The 22360-nt window shown below is 33.2% G+C and overlaps 1 protein-coding gene across 1 annotated transcript; it reads right to left on the bottom strand.

The window, feature by feature from the left end:
• Window positions 1-5545: 5545 nt before the first annotated feature.
• Window positions 5546-22342, bottom strand: LOC144436611 (tax1-binding protein 3-like). Its single transcript, XM_078125435.1, has 4 exons — window positions 22308-22342; window positions 14817-14930; window positions 8591-8668; window positions 5546-7230 (listed from the first exon to the last, which is right to left on the bottom strand). The coding sequence occupies exons 1-4, from the start codon at window positions 22335-22337 to the stop codon at window positions 7108-7110; spliced, it is 345 nt and encodes a 114-aa protein (XP_077981561.1). The 5' UTR covers window positions 22338-22342; the 3' UTR covers window positions 5546-7107.
• Between the last annotated feature and the right edge of the window lie 18 nt (window positions 22343-22360).

Raw genomic sequence — 22360 nt, 5'->3', positions numbered from 1 at the left:
GGAAAGTGATACTTATTATTCTGTAGCTATACATAGATAGCGATCACTGGGGCAAGGTCTTACTTTACAAATCAATACAACACCACCAGACACTACTTCTGTTAGTTTTAAAAAAAATGACTATTTTATTCAAATATATGCATGCCTACAAATAAAGGTCTGATCAAGTCCAAAGTTAACTGACATGTTCATTTGTTTACAAACAAGGAAATATAAATTCAACAAAATGTAATGATTAAAATAAACATGTTCCAAATATCACCTGATGTTATCTGTTATTGGACTCCAACCTATACCAAGTTGAACAATTTGATACCAATTATATCTGTACCATGGGATTCCCTTAACTTCCTTCAGATAACTTTGGCTGAAAATATTAACTTCCAACATAATCAGAGTGGGCAGGACATGTACCTGATCAGACCACTGCAATATAATATTATAATTTCTCCTTGCATCTATTTTGACTGAGTGGCTAAGAAAGGCATAATATAACTGTATACTATTCCATTCCCAGTGTAACTAAAACTATGATATCAAAAACAACAAAAAGACAGGTTTCAAAATATCTCCAAACACAATTGTTTCTCTATTTTGAGTTCACACCATTTGACTCAGTAGCACCCAAAAATATTAAGTCCACAGAAAGTTAGCATAAAAATATTTAGGTGAATAAATACTATTGCACTAGGTCACAAAGTATAAGAACCAGGTGATAACATTACTGTGGATAACCTTTGATTGGCCACACAAACTTCCATTAAAGGGAATCTGGAACAGAGCCACAGATTTTTATTATCATGATCTCTGCAGGCTTTTTAAATGATTACTGTGATGCAAAATAGCTAATTTCTATGCAAAGTGCAAAGACATTCAAATAGTATGCAAATTATATGTAGAACAAATGCAAATTCTATGCAAATTGCATATCAAACATGCAGATTTTATGCAAATTATATGTAGAATATATACATACTCTATATAAATTACATATAGAACATACACAGTGCTTTCCAATTTGAATCTATATGCAAAGTAGTTACCACATTATAATTACATTGCAAATAACATCACAAGCTGAAATTAAAGTTTATGTTGATAGGGTGAAAGTGCTATAACATATACAAACTGTTGAATACAATAGTGAAGTTTATATAAAAACAAAGCTGACAGTCTACATCAAAAACACTTAACGTAACAAGTTGATTGTATTTTAAAATTATTTTTAAAAATGCACAAGTATTGTTATGATGCCCTTTATGAAAACAGAAACGTAAAAAAATAAAATGATCCTTTCAAATACAAAACATCACATAGTCCATTACTAATTCCCATGGTAAGGATGTTTTACTTGTATCAGCTCATAAAAATACTGTGTGCATTTATGCTAATGACTACATTAATATACATGCTACTGGTAATTATCACAATGTAACTATGCAATAAATAAATGAATTGAATTTTGATTCATTTGTATCAACTTACAGTAGTTCATGTAGTTGTAAAGTGCAAGTTAGCTATATGTTTCTTGTCTTACTTTCTGAACGCTATAATACCTATATGCATAATTCTTTTTTTTTTAACATCATTTTATCATCTTACGTATACTACTAAATAGTCTTAAATCTATCTATTTAAACTAACAAGATCAAAATTGACATTTGTATGTGGTAGCAACCAATATGCAGTCTGCCATATTTTGCCTCAAACTATGCTAATTAGCTCATTTACATATTATTCAGATTTTGATTAATTTGCAGTGATTTGCAAAAAATCACACGGTTGGCACATGGACAACTCATGCTTGATTTACAAATATCACATGACATCTCATGGATACCTTAAACCAGCAACCAAAAAGGAACTATGAAACTGTCAAATATCAAGCAGACCAGTTATGTAGTATAGATTAATCAGTCACTTAGCATATTTTCTCTATTTTCTTTCTCACTGTAAGTTTTTAGAGTGTGGGAAATATTTTATAAATTTACAATCATCTTAATAGTGTTCTTTCTCTCTCCTTACACACTCCTACAGTACTGGACATCATGCATTGAAAAAAAAAGCATATAAAAAAATGTTAATTATGGTACTTGTATTTTGGGTAAAATTTTGTGTGGTTTCTCTTCCATTAATCCCTATAAATCGCACATTTTTTTGTAAACTGAGTTATAGCTCTTATTTCATTACAATAGTAATCCTTCTGACCATGATACAAGTTGTGGTCTCTACCAGAGCTTTGAAAACAATCTTTTTATGAACATTTTTCCACGTCTAGGTACACCAATTGGAAAACTGCAAGAGAAACACCTGTTTTACCAAGACTGTATCACCAACTTTCAGTACTTCTAAAATCAATTCTGCCTCCCTTAATTTTAACAATTTGGAATCCAGTGTACATATCAAGTATATCTTGAAGCTCTTATGACAATCTCGGTACTTTTGTCATCTTATCTCAACCATCCACTATTTGTTTACTGTTTGCAAGGATAAAATATTTACCCTGTGATCACAAATGAGACTTAGATATCAAATCTGTCATTAATATGCATAATCTTTCTACAGTACAATTAATATGCATATAGTAATACAATGCCATCAATATGCATACAGTTATGTATAATTATTATTCAGTGTTATTAATATGCGTACTATTATGCAGTCATAAATATGCATGTTATTAACCAGTATGCAAAGTACTATGTACTGACATTAATATGCATATCAGTGTCATTTATATGCACAGTACTATGCAGTGACATTAATATGCATATCAGTGTCATTAATATGCACTGTACTATGTACTGACATTAATATGCATATCAGTGTCATTAATATACAGTGTTCTATGTACTGACATTAATATGCATATCGGTGTCATTAATATGCACAGAACTATATGCACTTACATTAACATGCATACCACAGTGTTAATAATTATGCACAGTATAATTGCAGAGAAATGAGGTATGTCCTTGGATTCTAAGATATTAAAACAACTTCATTCACATGCGATGTCATTTCATTACAATATGCGAATTTCAAAACACTCCGCAATTACTTTCTAAGGAACCGGGTGCTTATATTCTACATTTAAAGACTTGATTGCATTGATTCAAACACAGTAAATATCATAAAGTGTATCAAAGTTAAGAAAAACTACTGGTAGGTGTCATGACATCAGGTTCAAATCACATTTTGCCTTTTGCCAAAAACAGAACAAACACTTACTGTATACAATCCTGCCATATGTTAAAACAATTACTGATTTTCTACAAATTCTTATAAAAAATCCACACCTCCATCTTCAACTTTTCAATTGAAAAGTTTCAGTATTTGCTCTGATTGAAAGACATACAGGAAAACATTTGTACTTTTCAAGAACTTCTGTGAAATCAGTCTAGAAGCATAATTCAAGTTTACACACTCTAGAATCATGTATAACATTTTGAACTTTAGGAAATAATTGCAACATTGATTACACCTCCTCCCTTCTATGACTTGACCTACCATAAAAGTTATAACATTATAATCACAGGGTACTCCCAAGGTGGTTAGCACTGGTTAGTAACGATAATGATGTAAACCTAAAAATGTATGTACTTCACATTCAAACCAGTCTCAGTAGCCTGAACTTGACATCGTTTGATAGATTCATATCATAAATACCAATACTCAATTTTATGAATGGCCAAGAGACTTATCTTGGTGTTATTATTTCAAGAAGCTCTCCAGACCAATCCAAGATTTAATAGGCTATACTCTCATGCAGTGTCAACATTTGAAATAGCATGCTTTGTACTGTTTCCAACAGGAAATTGTGTTAATATCTATCACATATTGACAGGCACCTGTAATTGATTATTTTGTTCATATGTTGACATATTGACAGGCACCTGTAATTGCTTATTTTGTTTATATGTTGTCATATTGACAGGTACCTGTAATTGCTTATTTTGTTCATATGTTTAATCATTAATATTCGCTGACACTTCAAAATTAAGTCCAATATGTCAAAATGTACAGTTATGTGGGATAAGCTATCACATCATTGGTTTATATCAGATTCTATAATGCCCCAATTGAATTTAGTGCAGTTCTTGGGGTAATTTCAAATCACAACTTTATTTATCAAAAAGGTCATTAGTTTTGGCTAAGTGTAGAATGGTTCTTGAGTTATAACACCACCAAGTCTCTGGGCTAGCCAACACTCCTCTATGGCTGGGAAGAACCCTGTGCAATGTATGTATATATGAAATATGTATGCAAATATGAAATATGTATGCAAATGTGAAAATTACATCCACAATATTAGATGCCCTATGAAAGTTACGAGCAGAATTCTCTATACTACCGTATATTACTTATCAGTGATTTAAAATACCAACTGAGTACCCTTATTTTATAACTGTGCTGACTTTCTAGAAATCGATCAATTTACCAATATATGTACAGAAAAAGTTTGATACTATATGTAAATCCTCGATGATGAATAGACAATATTTGAGTTGTCAGTCATTTGCATGTCAACTGAAACTGAGAGTACAGGACAATTAAATAGTATTCCCAAATATTTTTTTCATTCAGCTGAGGAAAGTATGAGTGACCTAAGGGGCCTTGTCACTACAAGTTGCAAGACGAGAAGTGACAAACCCTTAGGTGATGAGTATTAATTTTCTAGATGAATAAAATAAATAGCTGCAACATTTGAAAGTACCATTGAAGGTACACGGTAGTTAGTAACTAGCTTCCAAACTGCTACATTTATTCACATTTTAGGGTAGGGTCTATTTTATCCATGGTGGTGGCAACTACAATAGATTGTGGGTAAAACCACTCCTTGTATAGTCTGTGGGTCATGATTGTAGTGCCTTCATGAAACGATCAGAAACACATTGTATTTTCAATTATTTTCATATTCCCATTATCATTTTGGAAAAATAATCTTCATTTTGATATACAAAGTAAAGCTTTTTTTTTCTGTAACATATATGGAATATGATAAAGAACTGTGACTTCTCAAACATAAAGTTCTATGCACTCCAGTCTCAACATGTCTGACATCTCAAATATTGTGTATTCTAAACACTTTGCATAAAGCTGGTATGTAAACTACCAGTAAGACACCAGACTGAATTCTCATCTAAAACATTACAGGACAAATGAAGATGCTTTGTTTTTTCACTCATGAGATATGATGTTTTTTTACAGACAACTTCAAATGCAATAGAATTGTAGAGGTGTTGCTCACAGTGGGGATGTAGAAACTGACAAATTAACATGTTGATTTTCAGATGGAAAGTAAACAAATGAAGCCATTAAAATCATAAAGTCCATGTGTAATGATTTTAGCAGAAGCCTTACCTACTGCACTGTGAAAGAATAGCAATGCTTATCACTTTTCAATACGACTGGGTAAATGATTCTGGGGTGTGTGTGTGTGTGTGTGTGTGTGTGTGTGTGTGTGTGTGTGTGTGTGTGTGTGTGTGTGTGTGTGTGTGTGTGTGTGTGTGTGTGTGTGTGTGTGTGTGTGTGCGTGTGGTGTGGCTCTGTTACTGTTAGTCTAGAATTGAATTGCGTCTATCTGCCTGTTAAAAACATCATGTCCCATGGGTAAAACACCATGGCAACTTCATTTCGACTGTATCATAGAAGGCTTTTTTGTAATTTTGGTAAATCTGCCTGTTTTGACTTCATCCATTGTTCATTGCTAATCTATGAGTAATTCCAAAAGTGTAAACTCTAGATGACAAAGACTACGCATAATTAATTATTCAAGCAGGAAAATGTACCGTAATAATCCAATCAATTCGACTGCTCTTTTAAATTGACCACCCAAAGAGTCTTAGAAATGTACTTAATGTTCATAATCCTTGCATTTTGACCACACCAAAATCAATGTATTTCTTTTTTCTTTTTTTATATCGACCACCAAATATAACCATTAATTGAGAGAGCTTTATTTTCACAAATGCTAAATAAAAATGAAGAAACTCAAGATGATTGTGAAGAAGAAAACTGATTAGACTGTTTGACTCACTCATGTCTTGCAGTTCAACTGGCAAAATTGCAAGCAAAATTATTAAAATCTGGCCAAATTGATGGGATTATTACGGTAACTCAACATCTGTCGACATTAATCTCATGTCAAAAAACACATTACATTGTGCAAAAATATACAGACCTAGAGTACTTACATCTTATGACAAAAAGTCAACTTCAAAGAAACATTCTCCATTATATTTGACGTTAATTAATGTGGTACCGTAGGTATGCTTAAATCAAAATGGAAAATGATCAAATTTGAAATTGTTAAACTTTTGAAATTGTTTCAGAGAGGAATGTCTGGAATAGTTGCCAGTGATGCTTATATGTAGCTAGTGAAGCTTACATATATACATGTGCAATATACGGCAAAAAATAGTACCCGGTGAAAAGTGCAATATTTGCAAGATACTCTCATTGATAGTTTGACCAGATGATATACATACTTCATCATCTAAACTAAACATTCACTTGTCATGTATATTACAAACTCTAAAGGAGCGTTTGTACCATCAGATAGGGCGGTTTATCGACTCTCCTCACATTAGGTAGATTACCTGCCAATCCTTACCCACTTACCATATTGGGGTAGTAATATATAACGTTTATCAATACTCAAATACATAAGACATATCAATGAATAATGGAGAGAGTCTCTTGAAGTAGACTATCAAAATAATTAAGAATCTGATCTACAGAGATGCCAGTACTGCAATAAAATATGCACAGCCAAAAGTATGTACCATATTATCAAATCATACATTTGTTGTGTGAGACTGTGTACATGTTTACTCTGGTAAACTAGGTTATTTCTAAATCTCTTATATTGACAGCATGTACATCAGTCTCTCTACTAGACTGCGAGATCCGTCGTTGTTTCTGCTTACGCAACGACTCGCTATGCAACGATGGATCTTTCAGTCTATCTCTGTACATAAAGAAAAACAAAGAGAAGCGGTTTCACATTTTGGAAGAACTTGGATTTTCATTCACAGTAGATGGATTGGTAGGAAATATACAGTATTACTTATACCAACTCATGTACTACAGTGATACAATGTATCAGTGTTGTGGCGGAACCAATCCCGGCCTTGTCACTTTCATCACAACTCGTGGCTCTCTTTCTTTAGACAGTAATTTCACTGCATGTTTATGTGTTGCCATTGTTAAGTCAAAACCATTGGCCTGTGAAGTAAAAGAAGATATTGCAGTTATATGACAGTGTTTTTACCTGCCATGAAAGGGGTATAGTCCACAACTGTTGTAAATAGTTAAATAATACCATCATTGAACACAGACGGAGGGCGATATAAACTTGCAGGCACCTATGACCCCTTATTAGGCTCATGTGTCCATAAGGTCACATGTACTGAATAGTTGGTCAATCTGTTGACAGAGTCTGAAGTGTGCAGTCGAAAATTTCAGGTAAAATTTTCAGAGCTGTGTTTTGGAACAGAAGTTAAATTCAATACTATGGTTTACCAACAGATGAATTTCCATTTGAAAATAACATATGCAATGACTATGAGGGCAATATCACAATTTAGTGCCTGCACAAGGGTTGGCAGTCTTGAACAAAATTTTGATGTTACAGCGTGGTCAATGGGTGCCATTAAAATTTTTGCAAAGCATGTGAGGCCCAAGGGTGAATAATAAATTGATTGTCAAGCACAAGTGTTATTCATTTTATTACATTGTCTACCCATTCACTCATTTATCCATTCATTTACTTGTCCACTCACAAATAATTCCATCATTCATCAACGGAAAGTTTTCCATTACTTTGATGCATTTCCAAATTGTACATCTAGATAACCACTGAATGTGGACATGACATTATTTGTAGGAACTTGAGTGACCAAATTTCTTATTTGTAATTATATTTCATCAACTTCTGTAAGAAAAAAGCTTGTGAAGTTTAAGTGTCTCCCTATACAGATGTAGTATAGCAACATTGTCATCTCGAATGCGCAAGACTAGAGAATGCCACTGCTGTGATGTGCAGAATAGATGCGCATTGGCCAAAATATCTCCAGCTGGTAAGTCGCTGCAAGCATAGGCAATAAGACTTTGTGGGCAAAAGTCTACTCTATTTAAAGGTGGCTATGTGATTCAATTCTGGCAAACGGCAGCTTGTGTAAGAACGTTGAGGTGTAATGATATTTTTAATAATATGCCTCATATACATATCATATGCAATCTTATCTTATCATCATATGAAATCTATACACTGGTACAAGTAACATGACAAAGTAGTATGGTACATGCTATGCCTCATCTAAATTGTGATATTTACAGGATGCTCTCAATCTAAGCAGATAAAAATCCATATACTTTTCCAACCTATACGTGAGCTGTAATATTTTCATTTCATTCCAGAGAATGTTTCTATGGCATTTTGTACCTCTGTTTGCAAGAGCCAAATCGATCTAGTTCCCATTGAATTTTTGGCGCTATATTATAAATATCTTTAATTGACTGACTGACATAAATAACCTAAAATATTAGCAATTGTGAGGGTTTTTTTCTTCATATTTCAACCTACCTCCAGAATTTTGTCTCCATATTGTAACCCTGCTCTGTCTGCTGGCCCACCAGGCTGAATATTTGTTACAAAAATACCCTGGAAAAAAGTGAAAAATAAAAATTACATGATGCTGTAAGTCACAGACTATTTTAGTTAAAGGGGCAATGGATGGATCGGAATATTTGTTTGTGTTTTTTTTTTGTTTCATGTGAAGAATTATACAAGTTACAGTGTTTTATTTAAGGGCGGTAAGTAGGTAAAATCTACCGGGGTTCCCACATCATTTTACCGGGGTTCCCCACCAAAATTATGATACATTGCATGGGAAGCACTACCAGTTTTACCTCTTTCCCCCTTTCTGTTACCGGGGTTCCCAAACCTTAGCAAAAACACTGAGTTATTGAAGCATATTGCTTAACCGTCATGTGTAACCATGAGATATATGGCATAATAATTAGGCAAATTGAATAAAAAATTCAAAGACATACTTTGACACTTGGTACACCCAAAAAGGGCTACTGGTACAAGAATCATAGAAAAAATGCACAAGCACAAACCTGTCAACTATATATTGGATATTTTATACTATTTTCTAGGCAAAAATAAACATAAATTTAACACTAGATGAGTTTTATATACATGTACGTATTTAAAATTTGATAAAAATTATCTCAAGTTGGCCCATGTGTTTAACAAACTTTTTATAATAACTACTATTCAATAAACAATGAACAATCATTGATTAGTTGGTTTAGCCCATGTGCCTATTACAGGATTATTGGTAGCCGAGAGGTATGCTGGCATACCTCATACAGGATTATTGGTAGCTGAGAGGTATGCTGGCATACCTCATACAGGATTATTGGTAGCTGAGCAGTTAGCTAGCGTGCCTTGTGCAAGTTTGTTGGGAGCTGAGTGGTTTGCATGTGTGGCTCTCACCACTGCAGTCTGGGTTTGAACCCACCCAGTATCGGCTGGGTTTGGTTAAAAATTAACCCTACCCAATAACACAGGTTTTCTCAGGGTACTCCAGTTTCCTCATGCTTTATCACAGGGCCACAGGGCAAGTGTTGACCATATATCAATTTCCAAATTTGATTAGGATTAATAAAATACATGTATATTATATTGTCACTGTAGTACATCCCTGATGATGGATGAAGGGGGGGGGGGGGAGACCAAGATATAAAGCATAATTGATTTTAGTTATACTGCACTGCAATGTTTCCCTAGATTCCTACGATGGCTCTGACATGAATAATATACATGGATATAGTAATGTCAAATGTTAATCTGGCTGGATTAGTGAGGCTAACAGTAGGACAAGGCATAACTTCTTAAAGTATATCATTTTCTGAACTAGAATAATAAATCACTTAAAGTTTAAACTTACTGTCAAATTCTAACTACCATACAGTAAGTGGGCTTAATACGAGATGGAAGAAACGATTTATGCAGGTGGAAAATTAGGCCAGAAATCCCCAGAGCACAATAATATGTCATCATCTGTTTTCATACAATAATATGCTAATATCAAAGGTAACAGTCATCTATATTTCAATGTGTGCAAAATGGAAATTAATTTCAAAATGCTTCATTTCCATCAAGTCAGTTCCTTTTCACTCACTAGTAAAATCACAGACTGGTTGTTAGGTTGTTACAACAAAGAAGTGACTTGGTTAGTGTTTATTAATATTACAGTACTGTATTTGGTGTGCATAAATACATATGGCTATTGATACCGGGTACTTTTAAGACCAAGTTCAGTGCATACAGATGGCAATGACAGCTTGTGAGTATATGTCGGCTTACTATGATAATGCTATTATTATAAAGTGGTTGTCATGATGGGTGGATGAATGAATGAACAGATGAACAGAATTTCACATCTTTTGCCCAAAACATGGAAATGTCTAAGAAACACTATGTTGATATGATACCCTGCCTGCTTTTTTCAAACATCTGTTATACATGTATGTATGTATGTATGTATGTATGTATGTATGTATGTACGTATGTATGTACGTAGGTACATACGTAGGTACATATGTATGTATGTATGTATATATGTATGTATGTATGTATGTACATACTCACTCATACACACACACACACACACACACACACACACACACACACACACACACACACACACACACACACACACATATATATACACATATACATTGTATGTGTGAAGGTATTTTAATTTTACTGCTGGCTGCAATTTGCAATCAGGTCTAAATATTCATTCACAAATAAAACAGTTGCAATTTCAAATGCCCTCAAAAGACTTCCAAAATGCAAGTTTGGTTAATTCAGGTCAACATGGCAGACACAGTCTACAAATTGTATAAACTGATTTCTGATACTCTTCATTGTCCACACACTGAGATTACAAGATGTAAAGGGTTGATAACTCAAATACAACTGATTTTCTACGAATACAGAAATTGACAATTTCACTAGAATGATAACAACCATGGTGGAATAAGTGGGATAAAAGTGGGATAATGTGACAAAGTGAAATAAGACACAGTTAGATGTATGTGATTGGTGTGTAGTTGTAGTAATAAGACTATATAGTGGGTGTATTTGTAATTTTATACATGTATCTTGATACTTTAATAAGCCATTATAGTGTCCCTATAGGAGGTTACTAAATACACCGGCTCCTTTTAACGGCTTTAATGTCCACAACCATATTTATTGAAATGTGTTTGATCTCATAATAGCCATGGCACATAAGTTCATTCTATACAAAAATAGTACCAATGTTATTATAGCACAATTGACAACTTTGAAATCCATGCCTTGCTTTGAAATTTTCAACGTTAATACTAAGGGTACCATTGGCATTACATACATGTACATACCTTGTAACTTGTAAGGTGCTTCATTATTAGTTTAATGTTCAATTTTACTGTGACAACACTTTTAGTTAGCTGTATGTACAATTAGTCAAGTTTCTGCTTACTGCAATATTCATGTAAGCAATTCAATATGGCAGTTATTAAATGATATGAAACTATCATGTTTTTGAGTCCAAATAGTAAACATGTACATGTAGGCTTAGGAAGTCTCACGTCACTTCGGCCTGCTGATCATCTATAAATACATGTGTAGCTACATGTAGACGAAAATCTTTTCATGGGTTGTATCTTTACTTGATACCCAACCTATCATCCCCATCGAAGTTATAATTGCAATCGTCCAAGTTTTTGGCTCCAAGTCTTTTGGCTAGAAACTACATTGTTTACGGTGATCACACAATGTCACACAAGCTCAATAAACGAACTTTGTCTGTTTAGAGGGGGAAGGGATCTGGTGTCAATACGATGCTGAACTTCATTTTCACACTTCTAACCAAATTTTGAAAAGTTTCACACCTTCAATGATAACAGGTTCTGTATTTAATACTGAGATGAGATGTTAATAAGTTGAATAAAATTTACTTCTAATATGATATACAGTGCTGGCTTTCCATACCGATAGTATCTTAATGTGTTTACCAACCTGTTTTTACATTGCATCGATCATAGTGGTATGACCTCTACAATTTTCATCATGTATGATCATGTCTATGTCGTACTTGTGAGTGTTCATTTAGGGTAGGGGGAGGGGTTTTGTCCTAACGAAAGAAATCCGTTTATTGAATTTGTGCGACATTGTACGATCATCTCTTACTTAACCTGATTGTACACAATGAATTTGATCAGCTTCCATTCAAGTATTTATGAAAAGGGCACAGGCTGACTTTACACATTTTTTCTGCTTATTTAAAAGGTACTCACACTATTCTACTTACTGAAGCATACTTAAACATACAATGTATCAAATATATCAATGAAATCCCTACAATGTGATCCAATATTCAACAATGCCACAAGACAATTGTAAAAGTCATAGAAGACATGCATAGACACATATTACACTAGAATTGTTTAATCAAGGTTTTATGTAAGTATTTTCACTTCAGTGAAAGGTTTACAAACTCAGCTTGTACCATGTTAAACACCTGCATATCAAAGTGGGTATCCAAATCACTTATGTGGCCAATCCATCCAGTAGGTTTTAAAGTTTAACCTTTGACCTATCTGCCCAGGAGTTGCTGAATTAAAGATTTCAGCATAAAAATCACATCTTTTAGACCTAATTTACATATCACCATTGAGGTATTTCTTTTTGGAATGCTTGCTCGGTCATTAGATAACCCATCACTATTGCCGTTGTTGCAAAGGACTGTTGTTTAGCTGTTGCTACAGGGTTAGCCAGAGTTTCTATGCTCATTTGTGCTTATTTTTGAATGCTCATTCACTTGACTACCCATACCTTTTGATATTCAACCATATACAAATCTGTCCATCTAGGGTATACTACAGTTGTACAGTATTTGTATTCTTAATGATGTCCAAGGGTTTTGCAGTACACTTTGTTCAGCACATGATGCACTTGATAGCAAGTACATAACCACTAGACTTTAGTCAGTTTCTTTGGTTCAATGAACGGCATTGTTCAACAGTGGTTTATACGATTTAGTTGTCATCACATAGCAGCAACAATGAATATATTGTGATATAAAAGTAGGTATTTGCACATGTCCTACAATGTGTTTTTTTGTTTTGTTTTCCCTCCGAGTGAAATGACCTGGAAATCGCTAATAAATGTCGCAATTTCAAAACAAAAATTCAAATCCCCCAAATCACCAATTGTGGAAAATACAAAATTGCTTTACAACGATTGAAAAAAGAATCATTCTTAATTACTTGTACAAACAAAAAAAACAATTCAAATTTGTTTAATCCTGTTTGCAAATTTGAGCGATGATCGACTCAATGCAATTAATAGCATTCAAAACAATCATGTCAAAGTTGAAATCTTTCACTCCATCAGTCTATGCAATGAATGAGTATGGCATGTTAAAATTTTCACTACTCTGCCTAAGCGAGAAAAAAAATAATAAACGTGGCCTAAGAAAATAGGGTAGGTAGGTTGACACATCAATTTATTATATTTTATCTTTTTGATATAAAACATTGCAAAACAAACGAAATGTCAGACAGAATACCCTTTCTGTGACACATTGATGAAATATGTACAGACGTCACATGACTGGGGAAAGAAAACATATGTACATGAAGGTCAAGAAGACAGAATTTCTTATCTTTTAATTTTTGTCTTAAATGTTTAAAAAAGTTGAGGGTCAGCGGCTTAAACTACGATCAGTTGGGTTATTGGAAACAGTCTTTTTAGTTTGCCCATAGCCCCTCCAACCAGGGTCTATGGTTTACCTTACATTAAAGACAAATTATACTATGGCCCCATATACACAGGATGTCAAAGGTCAAACCTTTGCCATACCAACCCCCACGTGACACTTTTTACAATGTGAAATGGGGGAATTTTGCTTTGTGGGATAAAAAATAATACGGCAACCATATGTTGCTGTTTTCTATTTATTGGAGACATAAGGCTATCAGACCCACCATAGACACTGAAGATAATATTAATAATCTCTGATTAATTCTAGTACATTTCATCCGATGTTCCATGGCAATAGAATTTTAATCAAAATATTCTATTTATAGTATAGACCCCTAAAATAACACAAACCGTTTATATTAAATTTTGACAATAACAGTTAAATATATGAGTATAGGACAGCAGTGAAATATGAATAAGTTATGAACATATGATACTGAAAAAACATACACTGATTTCAGAATTTGAGCCTTTTTTAATTAATAGTGGCTTCGTTCATTTTTGTCGAGTTCTAGCTGTTTTACGAAATATGGTGACCCATTATTTTCCTTTCACATTTGAAATAACTGCTATGTATGCTATACATGTCATGCAACGTTTCATTTGGATTCTATGGTTACAATGAGAACAGTGCACCTACTCTGGTAACTGAGCCTTCATTGAGTTTTTTTTAAAGATAGACACAAACTAAAATTATTGTCACAACATGTTGATACAACAGTGATAAGCTATTGAATGGACATTGGTTTAAATTACAGTCTCAGGGGGGAGGCATCTCTGAAAACTAGTTCCATGAACTTTCAGTGCTGTTTTGGGACTTCCAATGTTTACACTATCTTGATCACAGGGTGATTAGAATCACACAACAGAGGAACCGCTATCACCCACCCACTTGTGTAATCTACCATACTGAAGAACATTAGATTTAATTTACATCTATCTAAACCGAAAGCTTGATTACCAGTGTCGTACATATACTTACATTGTCGTTTGGTGCTATAGGGTTTTTAGCAGGATCTTGATCTATACCTCCACCAATACTGAAACCAAGGCCAATTTTGCCATTCCTTGGTTCCTTGATCACTTCAACCACAATCTGCCATTGGAAGAAAATGAAAGAACATTTTTTAAAAATTCAGTTGACAGAACACTACCACTTAGAATTTGATCATAATTTTGACAACAGTTGCAGGTTTAGCAACCCAAGCATTCAGACCACACACTCTAAGAATTCATGAAGTAATTGCAATTTAATTTAGGCAATTCCATTTAAATACACACAGGTTTTAGGCTACAAATAGACTAACTTGAAAGACCTGTGATTCAATCCCAGGTTCTCACACTTGTGATATATCACTGTATATATACAGATTACATAGGATTATTTCTCTTGTTCTGTTCATGACCAACTTTCTCTACAACCCAGATGATTGTTTTTCATACTTAAACTTTAATGTTAATCTGAATACATATGACAGCTGTTCCACATTAACGTCATCACCATTTCTATAATACAAGTACTGTATTTTGATTTGAATTAAGGTTATGTATGGTTGCTTTTACTTATGGTGTATGTATTATATATATTTTTATGTGCACACATGTGTTTCATTTGATTTGAAGTGGCCATATGGATTAGAATTTGGTATTTATTTTGGATTTTTATTTGATAAAACAGCTTCACTATGTTTTTCTATTTGAACAGAATAATGTGAAATAACATATACCAAGTCCATGTTCACAACTCAATACATTGCAAAAAGATGCAAAAAGTGTAAAAAGTTTGTTATTGTATGTACAATAACAAACATTTTACACATTGTTTAATGTTTTGCTGTTTATTGAGTTGTGAACATGGACTTGGTATATGTTATTTCACATTATTTTTTCATGTAGAAAAACATAGTGAAGCTGTTTTATCAAATAAAAATCCAAAATAAATACCAAATTCTCATCCATATGGCCACTTTAAAACTGCAGCTGGCATACACCCAAATTCTCGTGAAAAGATTATTCAAGTTGTGTTGTGTTGTGTTGTCTTGTATTGCTAATAAAGTTTTATGAGTCTGTTTTCATTTCAGGGATGTAGTAGAGTTTTCATTGACAAATAGTTCCTAGATAGTTACAAAAAACCATACTGTGATACACCCTGGAGTGCTCAAGGGTCTTTAAGTATTATGGTCTAAGTGCTTCAACTTTTACAAAAGGTCCGCTATCAGGAATAGGGAAAAGGATAACTCAAGTTGTACTGTGAATTGTCTTGCATTTGTATTTTATGAGTCAGTTTACTTTTCAGAGATGTCAGTCGATTTTTCTCTTTGGTAAACAGTTCATAGACAGTTACATAAACTAAGTGTTTCAATTTTTAGTAAAGCCTGCCATTATGGTAAATAGTTGCATAAAGAAATACATTTGAATATACTAGAGATTTCTGATATTAGTATTAATTAGATGGTATTCCCATATACTTCTTTGTTCAGCTATGTGAAAAATATGAGTGACTTAAGGGGCCCTGTCATAATAACTCGCAGTTGAATAGTACTTTTTGTCACCAGTACTTTCTGAGTCAGGCTAAATGATAAATTTTAAACTTAAAGAACAATAAAATTATACCTGTAAAGGCTTGATTTAAGAAAAATACAGAAACTAATGGTTACAGGTGATTTTTGAATATTTTGAGGTGGTACAAAGGAGTGTTTTCACAATATTGAATGATCAGGAAATAAATCCTGTATTTTCTTATCAAATACATACAACTTTGCTTGCTTGCTTTGGAGAGTAAAATTTGCCAAAATTATTATGTCAAAATTTGAGTAATATACATATATATTTTCTTTCATTTGCCAGGAAACTGACTTCTGCTTTTGTTATGTATGTTTGTTTTTTCAAATTTCATTTGTCGTTGTAAATATTTTATTCCCACTTGTGTATAATGTATATGTTTTCTGTCTGACATTTCTGTATTTATCTGTTGATTTTTGAAAGTATTTTTTGATGTGTATATTTTTTAAGACTTTTAATTGTCTCTCATACTCCCATTGAAAGGGGTCGTAGAGTAAATAAATTATCATTATTAATTAATAATTAATAATTATTGCATATGATGTACTGTCAATTATTATGAGCAGTATTGTTTTTATTTGGTTATATGGTAAAACACCAAATCTAGAAAAAAAAATGTTAGGCATCTCATCTCATCTCAGTCGATCTTTTTTTCCATTCAATTTTCAAAGAGTTTTCTGATGACAATATAAAAAGTACATTTTGGCTTTTAATGGTAAACCTACCCTAGGCAAGGGAAGAGGCTTCCTTGTAGTGACTTTGATGTCTTTCTGACTCCCTCTTGGCTACCAAACATCAAAGAAGTAAAACATTTGGTGCAGTCATGCACTGTAAACTAGACATCTGTCTACAATAACCACTACTACTCTTGCTACAAAAAAATAGCTAAACACTCAATATACATGAGTGAATATGGTGTTTCAGTAAAAATTGAAACTTAAAATAAATTTGACTCTATTCAAGGCCAAAATACATGTACATGTAGATAGTACCTACGTGTACAACATATCATTCACAACTAGAATAACTGAGTGTATACGGTATGCTCCATCAGCAAATGTGTTGACAGCCCAATGTGCAATCACTGAAAGTTTACATCTACAGTACAAACTAGAGTTTCTGAATTGGGTCACTCGGTGCAGAAAACATGAAAAGCTTTCATCAATAGCATTGTGGGTCATAATTCTGATGTTACATAGAAAGTTGTTGAACTGCAATTTTGAGCCAAACTACATTTTGAGTTGAGGTTGTTTTGAAATTACTTCAGAAATCTGTGCAGTGGAAACCGACTTCAATCGACTTTTAATACCACGACTGACATGGTAATTTATCTGTCGGCTGGTATTAAATTTTACTGTATGAACATCTGTGTTGAGTGAGTTAACACCACAGTTGAAAGCAATGTCCTAATAGACTAGAGGTCATTGGGGTCACGGATTCCTGACTATGATCAGGCCACTCTAGAGAACATATAGCGGTCTGGGTACTAATTAACCATGACAGTAAAAGATTATCTTATTTCATTTTCTTTTGTATAAAATCAAAAATTTTACTTGATTCATAGCACCTGTGTGTTGGGCTTGATGTCCAAATACTGGGCAAGTATATTAGTTCCACAATACAATGTAATGACAACCAGAATTGCCTTAATTGCTTCAGATCAAAACTCGATTTTTCCAGATGTGAATGAAGACATTTGGCTGAAAGCTTTGTGTGGCATTGTTTCTAGTTAGTAATTTTCATCTCTCTTCTTTTTTTCTTTTTGAAGTGTTGGCACAATAATGAGGGGTGTACTGTATTACACAACAATATAGTCTGAATGCCAACATGGTCTCCAACTAAGAGTGGAGGTGTAAATTTTAACGATACTGCATAGGAATCAGACTAACATCTATATAACTTATGAGTAACTACACGTATACACAACTTAAAATATTGCTTCCTTGCTCTGGAATCATAATTTTGTATTAGTTCTAAACTCAAGAGCGCAAATAATTTACCTAGGGTAGTTTTGATAAATCACTCAGCCCTCTTCAGCTGTTGTTGTATATGATCACTTGACAATTCTACTACGTCATTGAATCATATGCAATAACAGCTGAATAAGGCTAAGTGATGGAACTGAAGTATACTTGGTAAATTATTTACTCACTGAATTCAGAACTAATACAAAATATCCTAAGTATATAATCCTACACACAGCTACACACAGCACACATTTCTGAGTTGTAAGTAATGGCATAACACACCCCTACATAACTCTGGTTTGTACTTATTTTGCAAACATTCAGTGATTCATTTTACTGCAGATGTCCCAACCATTGCCAAACACCGGAACGCTGCCTATAAAATCATGTCTATTAACATTTTTTATGGTGACCCCTTGCCCTCATTTCCTTGAGTGTTGAATTCTGATGCTCCAACGATAACATATTTACATTAGTTTGGGCTCAAAAGTCAGCTGTGTATTAAAGTTGAAATTCAGAACTCACTTTATACTACCAATTAGCAAAACTAGATAGATGTCACATTCTCTCAACACAATAATTACAAACTTTTATATTACATAAGTTTTGTTCTTTTGATAATTTTTAGTTTCAGTGTTTTCCTGGAACTTTTAGAACCACAGTTCCAGAATTACAGACAAATGGAAAAATTTATAGACTTCTTGTAAATTAATCACAATATTCTTGGTATATAATAATACCTTGTAACAGAACTATATTGTAAACTGACTTTATTTTATTTAATTATTTATACTTCTGTTGGTAAATCTGACATTTTCTGTCCGCCTGTCTTTGGGTAGAATTAATGTTTTTAAACACTGTGCCATTCAGAGATGTATGACAACTTATAATGGTCTTTGTTGTAGTATATTGAATGTTGACTTTAATTTATCTCTGAAAAATTTTAAAAATGTAATGTTGCAAGATTATCATCTCAAGTCCACCTGGCAAGATTGATTTTATATATTTGCATTGTAATGTGTTTTTATTTGCATTTTGTTTGTTTTGACATGTTTGTGTGTTTTGTAGACTTGTCTTTTTTCTTGAGTTTTTCATTTTTAGGAGCCTGTATATGGGACTTGCTCCTGTTGGTATTCCATAAAATAAATAAATAAATAAATGAATTATTTATTCAACAAAAAACTGATAATAATAATAATAATAATAATACTTTATTTTTCTATAGCGACATCCATCAAAACAATAACAAACCGCTTCACAATAAAATATATAACAAATGATATAAAAATACAATGATAAAAGTAAGACCAGCTCGAATACAATGATAAAAGTAAGACCAGCTCGAATACAATGATAAAAGTAAGACCAGTTCGAATACAATGATAAAAGTAAGACCAGTTCGACTAATGTAAAATGATAAAAAGAATGATATGGACAACATTTCGATGATTTATCCATAGTGCTTTTTGGAAAAGGAGTATTTTAAGAGATGGTTTAAGATATGATACACAACTAAGATAGAATAGATATCTCCAGTAGATTTTATGCCCCAATACTTTTCTGTGTTCAGCCAAGGAAAATACATGTGGCCAGAAACACAACACAAAAAATATTTGGAGAGTAATACAATTTGTACCTTCCCAAGCCAAATTTAATCCTCTTTCCCAGTACCATAGGAATGTCATACAACTTGGGAGGAAGAGGATTAAAGTGGCCATATGGATGAGGATTAGGTATTTATTTTGGATTTTTTTATTTATAAAACAATTTCATCATGGTTTCCTATTTGAAAAATCAATGTGAAAGAACATATGCCAAGTCCTCGGTTGTGACTAAATAAATTGCAGAAGATTGATAAAATATGTAAAATCTTGTTATTGTACTAAAATAACAAACTTTTTACACATTTTTGAGAATTTTGCACTGAATTGAATTACAAACACATACTTAGTCAATGTTGTTTCATTTTGATTTTTCAAATAGGAAGCCATGATAAAATTGTTTTGTAAATTAAATATCCAAAATAAATACCTAATCCAAATCCATATGGTCACACTTTAAGAAAAATGGGGGGAAACATGGCCATTAAAATATTTCAAGTCATATTTCATGCACAGCAGAACCAATAATGTATAAGTTAATGTGTTTTGTTGTGATGTAGAACAACCAGCAAATAAATCCTATATTTCTATTCAAAAGGTGGACAACTTGGCTTCCATGTGTATAATGTGTAAAATTCAAGAAATTTAACAAGATATTCCCTTTAACAAATATTATTATTACTGTAGTCATTTGTTTGTTTTTTGGGCACTGGATTTATTTTTAGGTGAATATATACAAACCATTTGCTGCGGAAATAAGTTCCGCTAATAAACTTTACAAGTTGCCATATTTCTATGTTCATCTGTTGTGAAAGGTGTAAACAACAGTTGCATTAAAATACAGTGGGCTGACTGACTGGACAAGTTATTTATGAGTAATGTCTACTTTCTCCTTGCACTGCCTTACAACTTAAAGTGCACCTCACACCTCTTAAATTACCATTCTGCCAAATTTTTCACACACCAAAATAAATATATTCACAGGAACTTGTCTCAGAAACTCAAATTTTGAAGAAGTCAGAAAGGTAAACCATATTTAATATTAAATGTGTTAATTTTGATTTCACACTTCTGGTTTAATTTGTAAGAAAATTGTCGTTACTCATAGTCATACAAATGTATGCAGGCTGGTGACAGACAGTAGACAATAGACAAAACAAACAGGAACAGAGAATACACACTTGTAATTATTTTAATAACAAAAAGGAGAAACATTGAAAAACAATGTTCCCTTTGACAAATATGATTTATTGTTGAAGTCTTTTTTTGAATAAACTGTCTAGCAGTTGATCAGCTGATCTTTCAACACAAAGAACATAATGTTTATCAGATATAATGTAACACATTTGTAGCCACAAATGTTCACTGTGACTGGAGAAATTGAAGTAAACATGTCAGTCATTTTTGCTAACTGTAGGATGTCAGATCAGACATCTTGGAGAATTACATCAAGTTTGTTGTTTTTCAAATATTTCATCTCTTTCTTTAGGTTTAACAGTGACATTTACTGTAACGTCGTTGGCTAGATTATCTTCTAAGCGTGAACCCCCTGAATATTAATTGAGTACATCATAAAATAACACAACACAGGTTAAAAATAGTTTTTAAACCTACAGCCAGTCTGTTGTCTGATAGAATTCAAGGTAACAACATCTCTGCTTTAGAAAATTCTGTAAAACCTGACAACACCCAGTTATGCTAAGGTATGCCCCGCCCCCACACTTTGAAACAGGAATAAGGACATTTTTTGAAAAGAAAATAATTATGCCTTTCAGTTTGAAATGTAACAGTATATTCCTTACAATCCTAATTAAGTTTAGCAATTCACATTGTTTATTTCTTTCGCTTCATTAGCTTTGGTAATTGTTTGTAGTTTTAACACTAAATGGTACCTTCACTCATAACACTTTCATGTCAAACGTATCTGATCTGAGCCCTTCCCTCGCCTTTCCCATATATGCCTCACATATTTGTTAACACTTGTTTCTGAAATTGGTATAAACCAGCGATGTTGTTGCTTATTCAAATTACATCCATACCAGCAATATTCACATACCCATATATGATGTGGGTATACGGTGACCGTGTCTAGAGTCTGTTCGTCAGTACAGTGCTCACAACAAACCACCTTATGCTTTGCCGTAACATTACATTACATTACTGTACACACTCGTTACAGCAACCGCGTACCATCGCGCTTGGAATTGCACACGGGATAACGAGTGATTTTCAACAACAATCATTCAGACGATAGCTTAATACACTCGCCTTTTAAAATCACCACACAAGATTTTCATTTTTGACCAAAATATGTAAATAATAATTCAGTTTTTCTGTACTTACACACGGGATCCCTTCCAGTGGGTCAACCATCTTGGACGCTGTGGGGGCTGACG

The sequence above is a fragment of the Glandiceps talaboti genome, chromosome 6 (genome assembly GCF_964340395.1).
Source record: "Glandiceps talaboti chromosome 6, keGlaTala1.1, whole genome shotgun sequence".
Classification (NCBI taxonomy): domain Eukaryota; kingdom Metazoa; phylum Hemichordata; class Enteropneusta; family Spengelidae; genus Glandiceps; species Glandiceps talaboti.
This window is presented reverse-complemented; position numbering and strand designations above follow the sequence as displayed.